The sequence below is a fragment of the Streptopelia decaocto genome, assembly GCF_964273445.1.
Source record: "Streptopelia decaocto genome assembly, contig: HAP1_SCAFFOLD_1110, whole genome shotgun sequence".
NCBI lineage: Eukaryota > Metazoa > Chordata > Aves > Columbiformes > Columbidae > Streptopelia > Streptopelia decaocto.
This window is the reverse complement of record NW_028116538.1, coordinates 24,058-44,769: the sequence shown is the minus strand read 5'-3', so window position 1 is coordinate 44,769 and position 20,712 is coordinate 24,058. Positions and strand designations below refer to the sequence as shown.

At 58.6% G+C, this 20,712-nt stretch overlaps 2 protein-coding genes across 2 annotated transcripts; one reads left to right on the top strand and one right to left on the bottom strand.

The window, feature by feature from the left end:
* Positions 1–307: 307 nt before the first annotated feature.
* Positions 308–11,458, top strand: LOC309452162 (2-acylglycerol O-acyltransferase 3-like; the record flags this gene model as incomplete). Its single annotated transcript, XM_082076835.1, is given in 5 exon segments — positions 308–539; positions 5,290–5,458; positions 7,305–7,492; positions 11,303–11,310; positions 11,312–11,458. Coding segments are annotated over 5 exon segments (744 nt in total), but the record flags the coding sequence as incomplete, so codon positions are not given.
* Positions 11,459–12,523: 1,065 nt separating this feature from the next.
* On the bottom strand, positions 12,524–20,159 carry LOC309452157 (cellular tumor antigen p53-like). Its single transcript, XM_082076834.1, is given in 12 exon segments — positions 12,524–12,888; positions 13,281–13,366; positions 13,700–13,779; positions 14,361–14,470; positions 15,133–15,187; positions 15,190–15,241; positions 15,585–15,697; positions 17,467–17,647; positions 18,412–18,606; positions 19,156–19,201; positions 19,445–19,588; positions 20,108–20,159. Coding segments are annotated over 11 exon segments (1,068 nt in total). The 5' UTR covers positions 19,504–19,588; positions 20,108–20,159; the 3' UTR covers positions 12,524–12,797.
* Between the last annotated feature and the right edge of the window lie 553 nt (positions 20,160–20,712).

Below are 20,712 nucleotides of genomic sequence, written 5' to 3'. Positions count from 1 at the left end.
TTGTCCCCTATATCCCCCCAATGTCCCCATTGCCCCCAATGTCCCATTGTCCCCTATATCCCCCCAATGTCCCCATTGCCCCCAATGTCCCATTGTCCCCTATATCCCCCCAATGTCCCCATTGCCCCCAATGTCCCCATCACCCCCATTGCCCCCAATGTCCCCATCGCCCCCATGTCCCCCCAACGTCCCCAATGTCCCCATTGCCCCCATTGCCCCCAGCACCCCCAACGCCCCCATCACCCCCAATGTCCCCATCGCCCCCACGTCCCCCCAACGTCCCCATTGCCCCCCCCACTGTCCCCAGGTGGTCCGCACGGCCCCCCTGCCCCCCGGGCGCAGTTACCTGCTGACCGCCCACCCCCACGGCGTCTCCTGTCTGGGGGTGTTCGGCGCCTTCGTCTCGGGGGGCCGGGGGGCGGCCGGGACCCCCAGACCCGGCTGGGGGGGGGGCCCGTGTCCCGGCCTGCGCCCCACGTTGGCCGCGCTGGCCGGGCTGTTCCATCTGCCGCTCTATAGGGAGTACGCGCTGGCCGCCGGTGAGGAGATGGGGGGGCTTGGGGGGCCATGGGGGGGCTTGGGGGGCTATGGGGAGGATATGAAGGTTTTGGGGGATGTTATGGGGGGATTTGGGGGGTTTTGGGGGGCTATGGGGGGCTATGGGGAGGATATGAAGGATTTGGGGGATGTTATGGGGGGCTATGGGGGGTTTTGGGGGGCTATGGGGGGTTATGGGGAGGATATGAAGGCTTTGGGGGATGTTATGGGGGGATTTGGGGGGGGCTATAGGGAGCTATGTGGGGATTTGGGGGCTTTGGGGGATGTTAGGGGGGGCTATGGGGGGTTTTGGGGGGCTATGGGGGGTTTTGGGGGGTTATGGGGAGGAGATGAAGGCTTTGGGGGATGTTATGGGGGGGATTTGGGGGGGCTATGGGGGGCTATGGGGGGTTATGGGGAGGATATGAAGGCTTTGGGGGATGTTATGGGGGGGATTTGGGGGGGCTATGGGGGGTTTTGGGGGGCTATGGGGGGCTTTGGGGGAGATATGAAGGCTTTGGGGGATGTTATGGGGGGATTTGGGGGGGCTATAGGGAGCTATGGGGGGTTATGGGGGGGATATGAAGGATTTGGGGGCTTTGGGGGATGTTATGGGGGGCTTTGGGGGGCCCATTTCTGTCACTTTTGGGCCATTTCTGTCACTTTTGGGCCATTTCTGTCACTTTTGGGCCCATTTCTGTCACTTTTGGATCCATTTTTTCACTTTTGTGCCCATTTCTGTCACGTTTGGCCCCATTTCTGTCACTTTTGGCCCCATTTCTATCAGTTTGGGGCCCATTTCTGTCACTTTTGGCCCCATTTCTGTCACTCTGGGGCCCATTTCTGTCACTGTTGGCCCCATTTCTGTCACTTTTGAGCCATTTCTGTCACTGTTGGGCCCATTTCTGTCTCTTTTGTGCCCATTTCTATCAGTTTTGTACCCATTTCTGTCACTTTTGGCCCCATTTCTGTCTCTTTTGTGCCCATTTCTATCAGTTTTGTACCCATTTCTGTCACTTTCGGCCCCATTTCTGTCACGTTTGGCCCCATTTCTGTCACTTTTGGGCCCATTTCTATCAGTTTTGGGCCCATTTCTGTCACTTTTGGCCCCATTTCTGTCACTTTTGTGCCCTTTTCTGTCACTTTTGGCCCCATTTCTGTCACTTTTGGCCCCATTTCTGTCACGTTTGGCCCCATTTCTGTCACGTTTGGGCCCATTTCTATCAGTTTTGGGCCCATTTCTATCAGTTTTGGGCCCATTTCTGTCACTTTGGGGCCCATTTCTGTCACTTTTGGCCCCATTTCTATCACTTTTGGGCCCCTTTCTGTCACTTTTGGCCCCATTTCTATCACTTTCGTGCCCATTTCTGTCACTTTTGTGCCCATTTCTGTCACTTTTGGACCCATTTTTGTCACTTTGGGGCCCATTTCTATCAGTTTTGTGCCCATTTCTGTCATGTTTGGCCCCATTTCTGTCACTTTTGGTCCCATTTCTGTCTCTTTGAGCTCCCAGGGCCCATTTTTGGCCCCATTTTTGCTGTTTTTTTGGCGTTTTGGCTCATTTCTCTCATTTTCAGGGCTGTGCCCCGTGAGCCGGCGCTGCCTGGAGCGGCTGCTGCTTTTGGGCCCTTTTCTGTCACTTTTGTGCCCTTTTCTGTCACTTTTGGGCCCATTTCTGTCACTTTTGGGCCCATTTCTGTCACTTTTGGACCCATTTCTGGCTCTTTTGGCGCCATTTCTATCACTTTTGTGCCCATTTCTATCACTTTTGCACCCATTTCTGTCACTTTTGTGCCCATTTCTGTCAATTTTGGACCCATTTTTGTCACTTTGGGGCCCATTTCTATCAGTTTTGTGCCCATTTCTGTCACTTTTGAGCCCATTTCTGGCTCTTTTGGGCCCTTTTCTGTCACTTTTGGCCCCATTTCTGTCACTTTCGTGCCCATTTCTGTCAGTTTTGTGCCCATTTCTGTCATGTTTGGCCCCATTTCTGTCACTTTTGGTCCCATTTCTGTCTCTTTGAGCTCCCAGGGCCCATTTTTGGCCCCATTTTTGGTGTTTTTTTGGCGTTTTGGCTCATTTCTCTCATTTTCAGGGCTGTGTCCCGTGAGCCGGCGCTGCCTGGAGCGGGTGCTGCTTTTGGGCCCATTTCTGTCACTTTTGGGCCCATTTCTGTCACTTTTGGACCCATTTCTGGCTATTTGGCGCCATTTCTATCACTTTTGTGCCCATTTCTATCACTTTTGCACCCATTTCTGTCACTTTTGTGCCCTTTTCTGTCACTTTTGTGCCCATTTCTGTCAATTTTGGACCCATTTTTGTCACTTTGGGGCCCATTTCTGTCACTTTTGGACCCATTTCTGTCACTTTCGTGCCCATTTCTATCAGTTTTGTGCCCATTTCTGTCACGTTTGGCCCCATTTCTGTCACTTTTGGTCCCATTTCTGTCTCTTTGAGCTCCCAGGGCCCATTTCTGGCCCCATTTTTGGTGTTTTTTTGCGTTTTGGGCTCATTTCTCTCATTTTCAGGGCTGTGTCCCGTGAGCCGGCGCTGCCTGGAGCGGCTGCTGCTTTTGTGCCCTTTTCTGTCACTTTTGGGCCCATTTCTGTCACTTTTGGGCCCATTTCTGTCACTTTTGGGCCCATTTCTGGCTCTTTTGGCGCCATTTCTATCACTTTTGTGCCCATTTCTGGCTCTTTTGGCGCCATTTCTGTCACTTTTGGGCCCTTTTCTGTCACTTTTGTGCCCATTTCTATCACTTTTGGACCCATTTCTGGCTCTTTTGGCGCCATTTCTATCACTTTTGTGCCCATTTCTATCACTTTTGCACCCATTTCTGTCACTTTTGCACCCATTTCTGTCACTTTTGGGCCCTTTTCTGTCACTTTTGTGCCCATTTCTGTCAATTTTGGACCCATTTTTGTCACTTTGGGGCCCATTTCTATCAGTTTTGTGCCCATTTCTGTCACTTTTGGACCCATTTCTGTCACTTTTGGGCCCATTTCTGTCAGTTTTGTGCCGATTTCTGTCAGTTTTGTGCCCATTTCTGTCACTTTTGGTCCCATTTCTGTCTCTTTGAGCTCCCAGGGCCCATTTCTGGCCCCATTTTTGGTGTTTTTTTGGCGTTTTGGCTCATTTCTCTCGTTTCTCAGGGCTGTGTCCCGTGAGCCGGCGCTGCCTGGAGCAGGTGCTGCTTTTGGGCCCATTTCTGTCACTTTTGGGCCCATTTCTGTCACTTTTGGACCCATTTCTGTCACTTTTGGACCCATTTCTATCACTTTTGTGCCCATTTCTATCACTTTCGCACCCATTTCTGTCACTTTTGGGCCCTTTTCTGTCACTTTTGTGCCCATTTCTGTCACTTTTGGACCCATTTCTGTCACTTTTGTGCCCATTTCTGTCACTTTTGGACCCATTTCTGTCACTTTTGGGCCCATTTCTGTCAGTTTTGTGCCGATTTCTGTCAGTTTTGTGCCCATTTCTGTCACTTTTGGCCCCATTTCTGTCACTTTTGGTCCCATTTCTGTCTCTTTGAGCTCCCAGGGCCCATTTTTGGCCCCATTTTTGCTGTTTTTTTGGCGTTTTGGCTCATTTCTCTCATTTCTCAGGGCTGTGTCCCGTGAGCCGGCGCTGCCTGGAGCGGCTGCTGCTTTTGTGCCCTTTTCTGTCACTTTTGGGCCCATTTCTGTCACTTTTGGACCCATTTCTGGCTCTTTTGGCGCCATTTCTATCACTTTTGTGCCCATTTCTATCACTTTTGCACCCATTTCTGTCACTTTTGGGCCCTTTTCTGTCACTTTTGGCCCCATTTCTATCAGTTTGGGGCCCATTTCTGTCACTTTTGAGCCCATTTCTGTCACTTTTGGGCCCTTTTCTGTCACTTTTGTGCCCATTTCTGTCACTTTTGTGCCCATTTCTGTCACTTTGTGCCCATTTCTGTCAGTTTTGTGCCCATTTCTGTCACGTTTGGCCCCATTTCTGTCACTTTTGGTCCCATTTCTGTCTCTTTGAGCTCCCAGGGCCCATTTCTGGCCCCATTTTTGCTGTTTTTTTGGCGTTTTGGGCTCATTTCTCTCATTTTCAGGGCTGTGTCCCGTGAGCCGGCGCTGCCTGGAGCGGGTGCTGCTTTTGGGCCCATTTCTGTCACTTTTGGGCCCATTTCTGTCACTTTTGGGCCCATTTCTGGCTCTTTTGGCGCCATTTCTATCACTTTTGTGCCCATTTCTATCACTTTTGCACCCATTTCTGTCACTTTTGGGCCCTTTTCTGTCACTTTTGTGCCCATTTCTGTCACTTTTGGACCCATTTTTGTCACTTTGGGGCCCATTTCTATCAGTTTTGTGCCCATTTCTGTCACTTTTGGACCCATTTCTGTCACTTTTGGACCCATTTCTGTCACTTTCGTGCCCATTTCTGTCAGTTTTGTGCCCATTTCTGTCACTTTGTGCCCATTTCTGTCACTTTTGGTCCCATTTCTGTCTCTTTGAGCTCCCAGGGCCCATTTCTGGCCCCATTTTTTGTGTTTTTTTGGCATTTTGACTCATTTCTCTCATTTTCAGGGCTGTGTCCCGTGAGCCGGCGCTGCCTGGAGCGGCTGCTGCTTTTGGGCCCTTTTCTGTCACTTTTGGCCCCATTTCTGTCACATTTGGCCCCATTTCTGTCACTTTTGGTCCCATTTCTGTCTCTTTGAGCTCCCAGGGCCCATTTCTGGCCCCATTTTTGCTGTTTTTGGCTCATTTCTCTCATTCTCAGGGCTGTGTCCCGTGAGCCGGCGCTGCCTGGAGCGGGTGCTGTCCCGGCCCGACCAGGCGCTGCTGGTGATGGTCGGGGGGGCGGCCGAGGCGCTGGAGGGGGCGCCGGGGACACATCGCGTCACCATGAGGGACCGCACGGGCTTCGTGCGCCTGGCGCTCAAATACGGGTGGGAACGGGGAAAATGGGGAAAATGGGGTTCATTGGGGTTCATTGGGGTTCATTGGGGTTCATTGGGGTTGATTAATTGGGGAATTAGTGCAGGGAATGAAGGGGTTTATGCGCCTGGCAGCGGCGGGACTGCAGGGGGCGCTGCTGAGGGGATGGGGGGAGTGGGGGAAAATGGGGGAAAATGAGGTAAAAATGGGGGAAAATGGGGAAAATTAGGGGGGAATAGGGGAATGGGGAGGAATTGGGGTTAATTTGGGTTAATTAATTGGGAATTAGCTGAGGGAATGAAGGGGTTTGTGCCCCTGGCAGCGGCGGGACTGCAGGGGGCGCTGCTGAGGGGATGGGGGGAATGGGGGAAAATGGGGGAAAATGAGGTAAAAATGGGGGAAAATGGGGGAAAATGAGGTAAAAATGGGGGAAAATGGGGAAAATTGGGGGGGAATAGGGGAATGGGGAGGATTTAGGGTTAATTGGGATTAATTAATTGGGGAATTAGCTCAGGGAATGAAGGGGTTTGTGCCCCTGGCAGCGGCGGGACTGCAGGGGGCGCTGCTGAGGGAATGGGGGGAGTGGGGGCGCAAATGGCCATTTTGGGGTCCAAAGGTCCATTTTTGGGGTGCAAAGGACTGTTTTGGGGTCCCAAGGGACATTTTGGGGTGAAAAGGACCAGTTTGGGGTCCAAAGGTCCATTTCTGGGGGTCCCAATGGATATTTTGGGGTCCCAATGGATATTTTGGGGTCCCAAGGGCTATTGTGGGGTCCAAAAGACCATTTTGGGATCCAAAGGTCCATTTTGGGGTCCAAAGGGATGTTTTGGGGTGCAAAGTGTCATTTTGGGCTCCCAAGGGCTATTTTGGGGATCAAAGGAACATTTTGGGGTCCAAAGTGTCTTTTTGGGGTCCCAAGGGACATTTTGGGGTGCAAAGTCCGGTTTTGGGGTGTAAAGGTCCATTTTTGGGGTCCCAAGGTCCATTTTTGGGGTGCAAAGGAATCTTTTGTGGTCCAAAGGGACATTTTGGGGTGAAAAGGACCAGTTTGGGGTCCAAAGGTCCATTTCTGGGGGTCCCAATGGATATTTTGGGGTCCCAATGGATATTTTGGGGTCCCAAGGGCTATTGTGGGGTCTGAAAGACCATTTTGGGATCCAAAGGTCCATTTTGGGGTCCCAAGGGACATTTTGGGGTCCAAAGGGATAATTTGGGGTCCAGTCATTTGGGGCTCCAAAGGTACATTTCGGGGTGCAAAGTCCGGTTTTGGGGTGGAAAGGCCCATTTTGGGGGTCCCAAGGGCCATTTTTGGGGTGCAAAGGCCCATTTTTGGGGTCCCAAGGCCCATTTTTGGGGTGCAAAGGCCCGTTTTTGGGGTCCCAAGGCCCATTTTGGGGGTCCCAAGGCCCATTTTGGGGGTGCAAGGCCCATTTTTCGGGTGTAAAGGTCCATTTCTGGGGTCCCAAGGCCCATTTCTGGGGTCCCAAGGTCATTTTTGGGGTCCCAAGGTCCATTTTTGGGGTGGAAGGTCCATTTTTGGGGTGCAAAGGCCCATTTTTGGGGTCCCAAGGCCCATTTTGGGGGTGCAAGGCCCATTTTTCGGGTGTAAAGGTCCATTTTTGGGGTCCCAAGGTCCATTTTTGGGGTGCAAGGTCCATTTTTGGGGTCCCAAGGCCCATTTCTGGGGTCCCAAGGTCATTTTTGGGGTCCCAAGGTCCATTTTTGGGGTCCCAAGGTCCATTTCTGGGGTCCCAAGGTCCATTTTTGGGGTGGAAAGGCCCGTTTTGGGGGTGCAAAGGCCCGTTTTCGGGGTGCCAAGGCCCGTTTTTTGGGGTGCCAGCTCCGTCTCCCCCGCAGCGCCCCGCTGGTGCCCGTGTACGTGTTCGGGGAGCAGGAGGCGTTCCAGGGCCCCCCCCTGGCCGAGGGGTCGCGGCTGCGGCGGCTCCAGCGGCGCCTCAAGCGGCTTTTGGGCTTCGCCCCGTTGATCTTCTGGGGGCGCGGCGGGAACCCGCTGCTGCCCTTCCGGCGGCCAATCACCGTCGTGGGTGAGTCGCGGCGACCAATCGGCGTGCGGGGCGGAGCGGGGAGGGACCAATCGGCGTGGGGGAGGGGGCGGGACCAATTAGAGTGGGGAGGGACCAATCGGCGTGGGGTGGGGGGAGTGGGACGGACCAAAGGGGGTGGGGGGAGTGGGACGGACCAATCAGTGGGTGGGGGGGAAGTAGGAGGGACCCCAAAAGAACCCAAGAAATGGAGCAAAAATGAATCAAAAAATAATCTAAAAATGGACCTAGAAAGCCCAATGGCTATGGGGCTGCCAAATAGTGAGCCTTGGGGGGGTATGGGGCTGCCAAATAGTGAGCCTTGGGGGGCTATGGGGCTGCCAAATAGTGAGCTATAGGGGGCAATGGGGCTGCCAGATAGTGAGCCTTGGGGGGCTATGGGGCTGCCAAATAGTGAGCCTTGGGGGGTATAGGGCTTCATTGGGTCCATTTCGGGGGTTCGGGGGGTTCATTTGGTTTATTTTGGGGTTCAGTGCGTCCATTTTTGGGCTTCATTGGGTTCATTTGGGGGTTTGGGGTGTTCATTGGGTCCATTTTGGGGGTTCGGGGTGTTCAATGGGTCCAATTTGGGGGTTCATTGGGTCCATTTTGGGGTCATTGGGTCCATTTTGGGGGTTTGGGGAGTCATTTGGTTCATTTTGGGGTTCAGTGGGTCCATTTTAGGGGTTCTTTGGGTCCATTTTGGGGGTTCGGGGGGTCATTGGGTTCATTTTGGGGTTCAGTGGGTCCATTTTTGGGTTTCATTGGGTTCATTTTGGGGGTTCAGGGCTTCACTGGGTTCATTTTGAGGGTTCATTGGGTTCATTTTGGGGGTTCGGGGCTTCACTGGGTTCATTTTGGGGTTCAGTGGGTCCATTTTTGGGCTTCATTGGGTTCATTTTGGGGGTTCGGGGGAGTTCATTGGGTCCATTTTGGGGTTCGGGGGGGTTCACTGGGTCCATTTTGGGGTTCGGGGGGTTCGTTGGGTTCATTGGGTCCATTTTGGGGGTTCGGGGGGTTCATTGGGTTCATTTTGGGGGTTCGGGGCTTCACTGGGTTCATTTTGAGGGTTCATTTGGTCCATTTTGGGGGTTCAGGGTGTTCATTGGGTCCATTTGCGGGTTCATTGGGTTCATTTTGGGGGTTTGGGGAGTCATTGGGTTCATTTTGGGGTTCAGTGGGTCCATTTTTGGGCTTCATTGGGTCCATTTTGGGGGTTCGGGAGGTTCACTGGGTTCATTTTGGGGTTCATTGGGTCCATTTTGGGGTTCAGTGTGTCCATTTTTGGGCTTCATTGGGTCCATTTTGGGGGTTCATTGGGTCCATTTTGGGGGTTCGGGTGGTTCATTATGGGATTCGGGGGGTTCATTTTGGGGGTTCGGGGGTCCATTTTGGGGGTTCGGGTGGTTCATTATGGGGTTCGGGGGGTTCATTTTGGGGGTTCAGTGGATTCATTATGGGGTTCGGGGGGTTCATTTTGGGGGTTCAGTGGATTCATTATGGGGTTCGGGGGGTTCATTTTGGGGGTTCAGTGGATTCATTATGGGGTTCGGGGGGTTCATTTTGGGGGTTCATTGGGTTCATTTTGGGGGTTCGGGTGGTTCATTATGGGGTTCGGGGGGTTCATTTTGGGGGTTCAGTGGATTCATTATGGGGTTCGGGGGGTTCATTTTGGGGGTTCATTTGGTCCATTTTGGGGGTTCATTGGGTTCATTTTGGGATTCGGGGGGTTCATTTTGGGGGTTCAGTGGATTCATGATGGGGTTCGGGGGGTTCATTTTGGGGGTTCAGTGGATTCATTATGGGGTTCGGGGGGTTCATTTTGGGGGTTCGGGTGGTTCATTATGGGGTTCATTGGGTCCATTTTGGGGGTTCGGGTGGTTCATTATGGGGTTCGGGGGGTTCATTTTGGGGGTTCATTTGGTCCATTTTGCGGGTTCATTGGGTCCATTTTGGGGGTTCGGGTGGTTCATTATGGGGTTCGGGGGGTTCATTTTGGGGGTTCAGTGGGTTCATGATGGGGTTCGGGGGGTTCATTTTGGGGGTTCAGTGGATTCATTATGGGGTTCGGGGGGTTCATTTTGGGGGTTCAGTGGATTCATTATGGGGTTCGGGGGTTCATTTTGGGGGTTCATTGGGTTCATTTTGGGGGTTCGGGTGGTTCATTATGGGGTTCGGGGGGTTCATTTTGGGGGTTCGGGGGTCCATTTTGGGGGTTCATTGGGTCCATTTTGGGGGTTCGGGTGGTTCATTATGGGGTTCGGGGGGTTCATTTTGGGGGTTCAGTGGATTCATTATGGGGTTCGGGGGGTTCATTTTGGGGGTTCAGTGGATTCATTATGGGGTTCGGGGGGTTCATTTTGGGGGTTCAGTGGATTCATTATGGGGTTCGGGGGGTTCATTTTGGGGGTTCGGGTGGTTCATTATGGGGTTCGGGGGGTTCATTTTGGGGGTTCAGTGGGTTCATTATGGGGTTCGGGGGGTTCATTTTGGGGGTTCAGTGGATTCATTATGGGGTTCGGGGGGTTCATTTTGGGGGTTCAGTGGATTCATTTGTGGGTTCGGGTGGTTCATTATGGGGTTTGGGGGGTTCATTTTGGGGGTTCGGGGGTCCATTTTGGGGGTTCATTGGGTCCATTTTGGGGGTTCAGTGGATTCATTATGTGGTTCGGGGGGTTCATTTTGGGGGTTCAGTGGATTCATTATGGGGTTCGGGGGGTTCATTTTGGGGGTTCAGTGGATTCATTATGGGGTTCGGGGGGTTCATTTTGGGGGTTCAGTGGATTCATTATGGGGTTCGGGGGGTTCATTTTGGGGATTCAGTGGATTCATTATGGGGTTCGGGGGGTTCATTTTGGGGATTCAGTGGATTCATTATGGGGTTCGGGGGGTTCATTTTGGGGGTTCAGTGGATTCATTATGGGGTTCGGGGGGTCCATTTTGGGGGTTCGGGTGGTTCATTATGGGATTCGGGGGGTTCATTTTGGGGGTTCAGTGGATTCATTATGGGGCTCGGGGGGTTCATTTTGGGGGTTCAGTGGATTCATTATGGGGTTCGGGGGGTTCATTTTGGGGGTTCAGTGGATTCATTATGGGGTTCGGGGGGTTCATTTTGGGGGTTCAGTGGATTCATTATGGGGTTCGGGGGGTTCATTTTGGGGGTTCAGGTGGTTCATTATGGGGTTCGGGGGGTTCATTTTGGGGGTTCGGGGGTCCATTTTGGGGGTTCATTGGGTTCATTTTGGGGTTCGGGGGTTCATTTTGGGGGTTCATTGGGTCCATTTTGGGGGTTCGGGTGGTTCATTATGGGATTCGGGGGGTTCATTTTGGGGGTTCAGTGGATTCATTATGGGGCTCGGGGGGTTCATTTTGGGGGTTCAGTGGATTCATTATGGGGTTCGGGGGGTCCATTTTGGGGGTTCAGTGGATTCAGTATGGGGTTCGGGGGGGTTCATTTTGGGGGTTCAGTGGATTCATGATGGGGTTCGGGGGGTTCATTTTGGGGGTTCATTGGGTCCATTTTGGGGGTTCGGGTGGTTCATTATGGGGTTCGGGGGGTTCATTTTGGGGGTTCAGTGGATTCAGTATGGGGTTCGGGGGGTTCATTTTGGGGGTTCAGTGGATTCATGATGGGGTTCGGGGGGTTCATTTTGGGGGTTCAGTGGATTCATGATGGGGTTCGGGGGGTTCATTTTGGGGGTTCATTTGGTCCATTTGGGGGTTCGGGTGGTTCATTATGGGGTTCGGGGGGTTCATTTTGGGGGTTCAGTGGATTCATTATGGGGTTCGGGGGTTCATTTTGGGGTCCCGCAGTGGGCGCCCCCCCTGGAGGTGCCGCGCCGGCCCTGCCCCTCCCCCCAGGAGGTGTCCCTGTTCCACCGGCTGCACCAGCAGCGCCTGCTGCAGCTTTTCCAGGAGCACAAGGGGGCCTGCGGGGTGCCCCCCGACACCCCCCTGACCATCATGTGACCCCCAAACCCCCCTGACCCCCCCATGAACCCCAAAACCCTCCTGACCCCCCATGAACCCCAAAAACCCACTTGACAACCCCCCCAAAATGCCCCAATGGGCAGCTCAGCATCATGTGACCCCAAACCCCCCAAAAACCCACCTGACCATCATGTGACCCCAAATCCCCCGAACCCCCCCGACCATCATGTGACCCCAAATCCCCCGAACCCCCCCTGACCATCATGTGACCCCAAACCCCCCAAAACCCACTTGACCATCATGTGACCCCAAAACCCACCTGACCATCATGTGACCCCAAAACCCCCCAAAACCCACCTGACCATCATGTGACCCCAAAACCCCCTGACCCCCCCATGAACCCCAAAATCCCCGACCCCCCCATGAACCCCAAAACCCCCCCCAACCCCAAAATCCCCCCGACCCCCTGCCATGAACCCCAAAACCCCCCTGACCCCCCCCATGAACCCCAAAATCCCCCTGACCCCCCATGAAACCCAACACCCCCCTGACCCCCCATGAACCCCAAACCCCCCTATGAACCCCAAAAACCCACTTGACAACCCCCCCGAACCCCAAAATCCCCCCTGACCCCCTGCCATGAACCCCAAAACCCCCCTGACCCCCATGAAGCCCAAACCCCCTTGACTCCCCCATGAACCCCAAAAACCCACTTGACAACCCCCCCCCAAAATGCCCCAATGTGCAGCTCAGCATCATGTGACCCCAAACCCCCCTGACCCCCCCATGAACCCCAAAACCCCCCTGACCCCCCCCTCGACACACAGCTCAGCATGTGACCCCCAAACCAACTCCCCCAAAACCCACCTGACCATCATGTGACCACAAACCCCCCCGAACCCCAAAAACCCACTTGACTCCCCCCCCCCAAAATGCCCCAATGTGCAGCTCAGCATCATGTGACCCCCACCCCCCCCAAAACCCACCTGACCATCATGTGACCCCAAAACCCCCCAAAACCCCCTGACCCCCTCATGAACACCAAACCCCCCAAATCCCCCCGAGCCCCCCAAACTGGGATTTCCCCCCAAAACTGGGAGCTGGGCCAGTAAAAAAGTCTTTATTTGCATTAAAAAAGAGCCTTAAAAAATCCCCCCCCACACGGAGGGGGCGGGGCCAAGCCAAGGGGGCGGGGCCAGAGCAGGGAGGGCGGGTTGATCGGGGCGTGGCTAAAAGCGCGCTGGCGGGATTGTGGGCGGAGCAACAGGGGGGCGTGTCCGCTTGTCAGCAGGGTGGGTGGGCGTGGTCGGGGAGGGTGGGCGTAGCCTGCGGATGGGCGGTGCCGGGGGGGCGTGGCCTCCAGCCCCACGGGGCGGAGTCAGTCCGAGTCCGGCCCCTCCCCCTTGAGCAGCAGCTTCTTGCCATTGCGGGGAACCAGCCCCTCCCCCCGCGGGCGGCGACCTTTGACCCTGGGGGGGGGGAGGGGAAATGGGAGAGGGGTCAGGGACCCAGGCATCCCCGAACCCCCCCTGCCCCCCCCCAACTCCTAAAGGGGAACCAGGTGTCCGGGAAACCCCACAAAAAAGGACCCAGGCGTCCGGCCCCCCCACTCCCACCTCCACCAAAGGGACCCAGGCGTCCGGGAGTTCCCCAGAAAAGGGGACCCAGGCGTCTGGGAAACCCCCCCCCACCCCTAAAAGGGACCCAGGCATGCCCCCCTGTCCATCCCCCACCCTAGGAGGACCCGAGAGCATGAGGTTCCCCCCCACCCAAGAGACCCAGGAGTCTGGGGGGGGACCCAGGAGTTCGGGAGGGACCCAGGAATTCGGGAGGGACCCAGGCGTCCGGGGGTGACACTCACGGGCGTGGCGCTGCCCCTCCCCCCTCGGCCGCCTCCAGCGCCTCGTTAATCTCCTTCAGCATCTCGTAACGACGGCGACCCCGGACCTGCCCCCCCCAAAATAAAATAAGGGACCCAGGCGTCCGGGAGGGACCCAGAAAGTCAGGGGGGACCCAGAAAGTCAGGGGGGACCCAGGAGTTCGGGGGGGACACAGGAGTTCGGGGGGGACCCAGGAGTTCGGGAGGGACCCAGGAGTTCAGGGGGGACCCAAGAGTTTGGGGGGACCCAAGAGTTCGGGAGAGGGACCCAGGAGTTCAGGAGGGACCCAGGAGTTCGGGAGGGACCCAGGAGTTCGGGAGGGACCCAGGCGTCCGGGAAGGTCGTGCCCCAACCCGCTCACCCCATAGGGACCCCCAAACCCCCCCTGGGCCCCCAAAACCTGCAGCACGAAGGTTTCGTTCTCGGGGTTCAGAAGCCGCTTCTTGGAGCCGTCGGGGGATTCAGGCTGGGGGGGCAGCGCTGGGGGAGGAGCAGGGATGGGACCCAGGCGTCCGGGAGGGACCCAGGTGTCCGGGAGGAGACCCAGATACCCCTTAAAGGACCCAGGAGTTCGGGAAGGGACCCAGGAGTCCGGGAGAAGACCCACAGACCCCTTGAGGGACCCAGGCGTCCGGGGAGACCCAGGAATTTGGGGGAGGGATCCCAGAGACCTATTGAGGGACCCTGACCCCTCCCCCTTTAACCCCGCCCCTTCTCTGACCCCGCCCCCTCCACACAGACCCCTACTTCACCCTTGAGCCCCGCCCATCCATTAACCCCACCCTCATTCCTTAGCCCACCCTTCCATTGACCCCACCCTCACACCTTAGCCCCGCCCTTCCATTAACCCCACCCCACCCCTTAGCCCCGCCCTTCCATTGACCCCACCCTGACCCCTTAGCCCCGCCCATCCAATGACCCCACCCTCACCTCCCTGACCCCTCCCCTTCTTCTTTAACTCCGCCCCTCCTCTGGCCCCGCCCCCTCCACCCAGGCCCCGCCCTCACCCTTGAGCCCCGCCCGTCCAATGACCCCGCCCCACGCCGTAGCCCCGCCCCCACCTCTCTTGGCCCCGCCCCGTTTGCGGTTGTTCTCCTCCTCGATTCGCCGGTCCCGCCCGGGACACGCGCAGACACGAACCTCGAAACAGCGGCGGCCCAGGAGCTGCCCCCTGCGGGGACCCAGGAGTTCGGGAGGGACCCAGGAGTTCGGGAGGGACCCAGGAGTGCGGGAGGGACCCAGGAGTGCGGGAGGGACCCAGGAGTGCGGGAGGGACCCAGGAGTTCGGGGAGGGGACCCAGGAGTTCGGGAGGGACCCAGGAGTTCGGGGGGGACCCAGGAGTCCAGAAAAGGACCCAGGAGTTCGGGAGGGACCCAGAGACCCCTTGAAGGACCCAGGAGTTCAGGAGGGGTCAGGAGTTCGGGAGGGACCCAGGAGTTCGGGGAGGGCCCAGGAGTTCGGGAGGGACCCAGGAGTTCGGGAGGGACCCAGGAGTTCGGGAGGGACCCAGGAGTTCAGGGGGGACCCAGGAGTCCAGAAAGGGACCCAGGAGTTCGGGAGGGACCCAGAGACCCCTTGAAGGACCCAGGAGTTCAGGAGGGGTCAGAAAGAGTGAAAGGGGACCCAGGAGTTCGGGGGGGACCCAGGAGTTCGGGGGGGACCCAGGCATCTGGGAGGGGACCCAGGAGTCCAGAAAGGGACCCAGGAGTTCAGGAGGGGTCAGAAAGAGTGAAAGGGGACCCAGGAGAGCGGGAGGGGACCCAGGCGTCCGGGAAGGACCCAGGCGTCCGGGAAGGGACCCAGGCGTCCGGGGCGGAGCGGGGGGGTCTCACCGCGGCCCCTCCAGGGTGACGATGGCCAGGATGGGGCGCCGGTTCATCCCCCCATGCAGCTGCTGTTGCACATGAAGCTGTAGAGGACGGTGGTGCAGTCGGAGCCCACCTGGGGGACACGGGACATTGGGGGGGACATGGGACATTGGGGGGACATGGGGCATTGGGGGGGACACGGGACATTGGGGACATGGGACATTGGGGGACATGGGGCATTGGGGTGAAAACTGGGGATTTTGGGGGTGATTTTGGGGGTGAAAAGGGCGGATTTGAGGGGGTTTTGAGGGGTGAAAAGGGGGGAGGTGAAAAGGGGGGATTTGGAGGCCTCGGGGGGGGATTTTGGGGGCGAAAAAGGGTTATTTGGGGTTCGGGGGTGATTTTGGGGTGAAAAGAGGGTGTTTAGGGGTCGGGGGGGTTGGTTTTGGGGTGAAAAGGGCGGTTTTTGGGGTCACCTCGGGGGGTTCGTAGGGAACGGCCACGCTGTGTCTCTTGGTGGTCTCGTCGTCATGGTAACGGGCCTGGGGGTTCCCCTCCACGCGGATCAGGTGCTGGGGGGGGGCCTGGCCTGGATGGGGGTCCCTCGGTCACCCCAAAATCCCCCCGAACCCCAAACCAGCCCGCTGAACCCCAAACCCTCCCCTGAACCCCAAAACCCCCTGGACACCCCCCCAAAACCCCCCTGAGCCCCCCAAAATCCCCCTGAAACCCCAAACCCCTCCCTGGGCCTTCCCCTGATGAGGTATTGGGGGGGGGCTGGTTTCGGGGAGCTCCCTCAGTCACCCCAAATTCCCTCTGAACCCCAAACCCACCCCCTGAACCCCAAACCCTCCCCTGAACCCCAAAACCCCCCTGGACACCCCCCCAAAACCCCCTGAGCCCCCAAAATCCCCCTGAAACCCCAAACCCCTCCCTGGGCCTTCCCCTGAACATGGATGAGGTGCTAAGGGGGGGGGGGGCTGGTTTGGGGGGTCCCTCAGTTACCCCAAATCCCCTCCGAACCCCAAACCCACCCCCCTGAACCCCAAACCCTCCCTGAACCCCCAAACCCCCCTGGACACCCCCCCAAAACCCCCCTGAGCCCCCAAATCCCCCTGAAACCCCAACCCCTCCCTGGGCCCCAATGTCCCATTACCCCCACTGTCCCCAACGAGCCCCTAGAGCCCCTGTTACCCCCAATGACCCCAATGTCCCCATCGCCCCCAATGTCCCCAACACCCCCAATCACCCCAATGTCCCAAATGTTCCCAATGACCCCCAATAACCCCAACAGCCCCAATAACCCAAATGTCCCCATTACCCCCAAAGACCCCACTGACCCCCAATGTCTCCAATACCCCAAAGACCCACTGACCCCAATGTCCCCAATGACCCCCCAATGTCTCCAATACCCCAAATCACCCCAATGCCCTGACGCCCCCATTGACCCCTCATTGCCCCAATATCCCCATTGTCCAATAACCTCAGTACCCCAATGTCCCCATTGACCCCAATGTCCCCATTGCCCCCAATACCCCAAATCACCCCAATGTCCCCATTGACCCCAATGTCCCCATTGACCCAAATGACCCCAATAACCTCATTACCCCCAATGTCCCCATTGCCCCCAATGACCCCAATACCCCAAATCACCCCAATGTCCCCATTACCCTCAATGTCCCCAACGCCCCCACTGGTCCCATTGTCCCCATTGACCCCAATGTCCCCATTGCCCCCTATGACCCCAATACCCCAAATCACCCCAATGTCCCCATGCCCCCATTGGCCCCAATCACCCCAATGCCCCCAACACGCCCATTGACCCCAATGTCCCCATTGCCTCCATTGACCCCAATGTCCCCATTGCCCCCTATGACCCCAATACCCCAAATCACCCCAATGTCCCCAACACGCCCATTGACCCCAATGTCCCCATTGCCTCCATTGACCCCAATGTCCCCATTGCCCTCAATGACCCCAATACCCCAAATCACCCCAATGTCCCCATTACCCTCAATGTCCCCAACGCCCCCATTGGTCCCAATCACCCCAATGCCCCCATTGTCCCCATTGACCCCAATGTCCCCATTACCCCCAATGACCCCAATACCCCCAACACACCCAATGCCCCCATTGACCCCAATGACCCCATTGACCCCAATACCCCCAATCTCCCCAACACCCACAATGTCCCCATTAACCCCAATACCGCCATTGTCCCAATAACCTCAGTGCCCCCCATGCCCCCATTGACCCCAATATCCCCATTGCCCCCAATGACCCCAACACCCCCAATCACCCCAATGTCCCCAACACCCCCAACGCCCCCATTGTCCCCACCCCCCCGGGGGTCCTCACCGTCGCCGCCGCCCCTCTCGTGGTGGGGACACCTCCTCACCACCTCGGCCACGTGCTCCGATTTCTTGTAGACGGCGACGGCGCGCAGCAGCGAGCCGGGGGGCGGCGGGACCCCCACGCGCACCTGCACCGGGCACGGCTTGGCCAGCCGGCAGAACAGCTTGTTCAGCACCGGCGAGAACTGCGGACACACGGACACACGGACGCCTGGGCCCTCAGCCACCACCCCGGACGCCTGGGTCCCTTAGTTGGGACTCACCCCCGGACGCCTGGGTCCCCTTTCTAGGACACCCCCGGACGCCTGGGTCCCCCTTCTAGGACATCCCCAGACACCTGGGTCCCCTTTCTAGGACCCCCCCCATAGTGCCTGGATGACCCCCGGACGCCTGGGTCCCCTTTCTAGGACCCCCCCCATAGTGCTTGGATGACACCCGGACGCCTGGGTCCCTCAGCCATGATCCCGTACGCCCGAGTCCCTTAGTTGGGACTCACCCCCGGACGCCTGGGTCCCCTTTCTAGGACCCTGCCGGACGCCTGGGTCCCCTTTCTAGGACCCCCCCATAGTGCCTGGATGACCCCCCGGACACCTGGGTCCACTATTTGGGACTCATTCCGGACTCCTGGGTCCCTCATCCACAACCCCGGACGCCTGGGTCCCTTAGTTGGGACTCACCCCCGGACGCCTGGGTCCCCTTTCTAGGAACCCCCATAGTGCCTGGATGATCCCCCGGACGCCTGGGTCCCCTATTTGGGACCACCCAAACTCCTGGGTCCCTCCTGGACGCCTGGGTCCCTCCCGAACTCCTGGGTCCCCCTGGACGCCTGGGTCCCCTGAACTCCTGGCTCCCACCAACTCTTGGGTTCCCCGAACTCCTGGGTCCCCCCGAACTCCTGGGTCCCCCCGGACGCCTGGGTCCCCCCGGACGCCTGGGTCCCCGGACTCACGGTGCAGGTGACGGACTTGGCCGTCCCGGCCTCCAGGAAGCCCAGGCGGAAGTCGTGGTGGCCGCCATAGTCCTCGGTGGACGGGACGACGGGGGAGGGGACGGCGGGGGGGGGAGGGGGAGGGGGCTCCGCGGGGGGGGGCGGCGCCAACACCCCCCCAGGGGCCGCCGGGGGGGGATCCAGGGGGCTCAGCTCCTGCTGGGGGGGGGGGAGGTGGTTAGGGGGCCCGGACGCCTGGGTCCCCTATTTGGGGAGGGTCGCAGGACGCCTGGGTCCCTCCTGGGGATCACCCGGATGCCTGGGTCCCCTATTTGGGGAGGGTCGCAGGACGCCTGGGTCCCTCCTGGGGATCACCCGGATGCCTGGGTCCCCTATTTGGGGAGGGTCGCAGGACGCCTGGGTCCCTTTTGGGGTCACCCGGACGCCTGGGTCCCTTTTTGGGGGTGTCACCCGGACGCCTGGGTCCATTTTTGGGTGCCCCTGGACACCTGGGTCCTGTTTTTGGAGGGGGTCGCAGAACGCCTGGGTCCCTTTTTTGGGGGGGTATCACCCGGACGCCTGGGTCCCCTTTTTGGGGGAGGGTCGCAGGACGCCTGGGTCCCTCCTGGAGATCTCCCGGACGCCTGGGTCCCCAGTCGGTGTCACCCAGATGCTTGGGTCCCCTTTGGAGGGGGTTCCCCGGATGCCTGGGTCCCTTTTTTTGGGGGGGGGGTCTCAGGACACCTGGGTCCCCCCAACACTCACCCAATCCGGTGGCTCCTCAGTCAGCGAGTGGAGGTTTTCGGGGAGCCTGGGGGAGGGGCCAAGGTCAGAGGTCACCGGTGTGACCCCGCCCCCGAACTCCTGGGTCCCCCCAGAACTCCTGGGTCCTTCCCTGAACTCCTGGGTCCCTCCCGAACTCCTGGGTCCCCTCCCGAACTCCTGGGTCCCCCCGAACTCCTGGGTCCCCCCGAACTCCTGGGTCCCTCCCTGAACTCCTGGGTCCCCCCCGAACTCCTGGGTCCCCCCGAACTCCTGGGTCCCCCGCACTCACATGTTCCATAGGTCCAGAAACCCCTCGCCCCCCAGCAGCGGCTCCAGCTCCTCGGCCATGACGTCACGGGGGGGGCGGGGCAGCGCCCGGACGCCTGGGTCCCCTCTGGGTGGGGGGGAGAGGCCGCCCGGACGCCTGGGTCCCCTGGGATAGAGAACAGAGAAGAACCAGTTAAAGCAGCCGGACGCCTGGGTCCCTTTTTGGGGTCACCCGGATGCCTGGGTCCCTTTTTTGGGGGGGGGGTCACCCGGACGCCTGGGTCCCTTTTCGGGGGTGGGGACCCCAGGTCCCTGCAGGTGACTCCAGGGGGCGGAGTCTCCTCAAGCCCCGCCCCCTCCCCCCAGCACCCCAACCCCATAGGGGACCCAGGCGTCCGGCTGACCCCCCCCCCTCCCAAAAAAAGGGACCCAGGCGTCCGGGTGACAACCCCCCCCAAAATGGGACCCAGGCATCCGGGTGACCCCCCTCCCAAAAAGGGACCCAGGCGTCCGGCAGTTCCCCTTGTCCCCCCTCCCCCGTTCCAGAAGCCCCAGATTTCCGGGTGACCCCCCCCCCCCCAAAAAAGGGACCCAGGCGTCCGGGAGTCCCCCCCACTGAGTCCCCCCTCCCCCCAAACCCGGGGACCCAGGCGTTCGGGGGTGGGGGAGGGGACCCCCCCGGTACCTCCGGCCGCTCCCGCCGCCGCCGCACGCGCTGGGGAATCCCCGATCCCGGCGTGCCCCGCGCGGGGAGGGGGCGGGGCCGAGCCCGGCGCCGCCATCTTGGTTGAGGGCAAAACGGGCGGTGGGCGGGGCCTCCTGCCCTTAACCTGGGACCAGCCCGAACTCCTGGGTCCCCCCGAACTCCTGGGTCCCTCCCGAACTCCTGGGTCCCTCCCGACCTCCTGAGCCCAAACTGGGAGCACTGGGAGGCGCCACCACTCCCAGTTCCCCCAGTAAGAGGCTCTGGGGTCACTGGGAGCCCCACCAGGGGCACTCCTGGGTCCTTGGGGCACTCCTGGGTCCCCTCCCAGTCACACCAGTGCGCCCAGTAAGACCAGTTCCAGCTGCCGGAGCCAGTGGCACCGGGACCAGTTACACCCCGGTTACAACAGCCCAGTTCATCCCAGTTGCACAACTGGGGCTGGGCCCCATCCCAGTTCACCCCAGTTCATCCCAGTTACAACATCCCAGTCCATCCCAGTCCACCCCTGTCCATCCCAGTTACAACATCCCAGTCCACCCCAGTCCACCCCAGTCCATCCCAGTTCATCCCGGTTCACCCCAGTC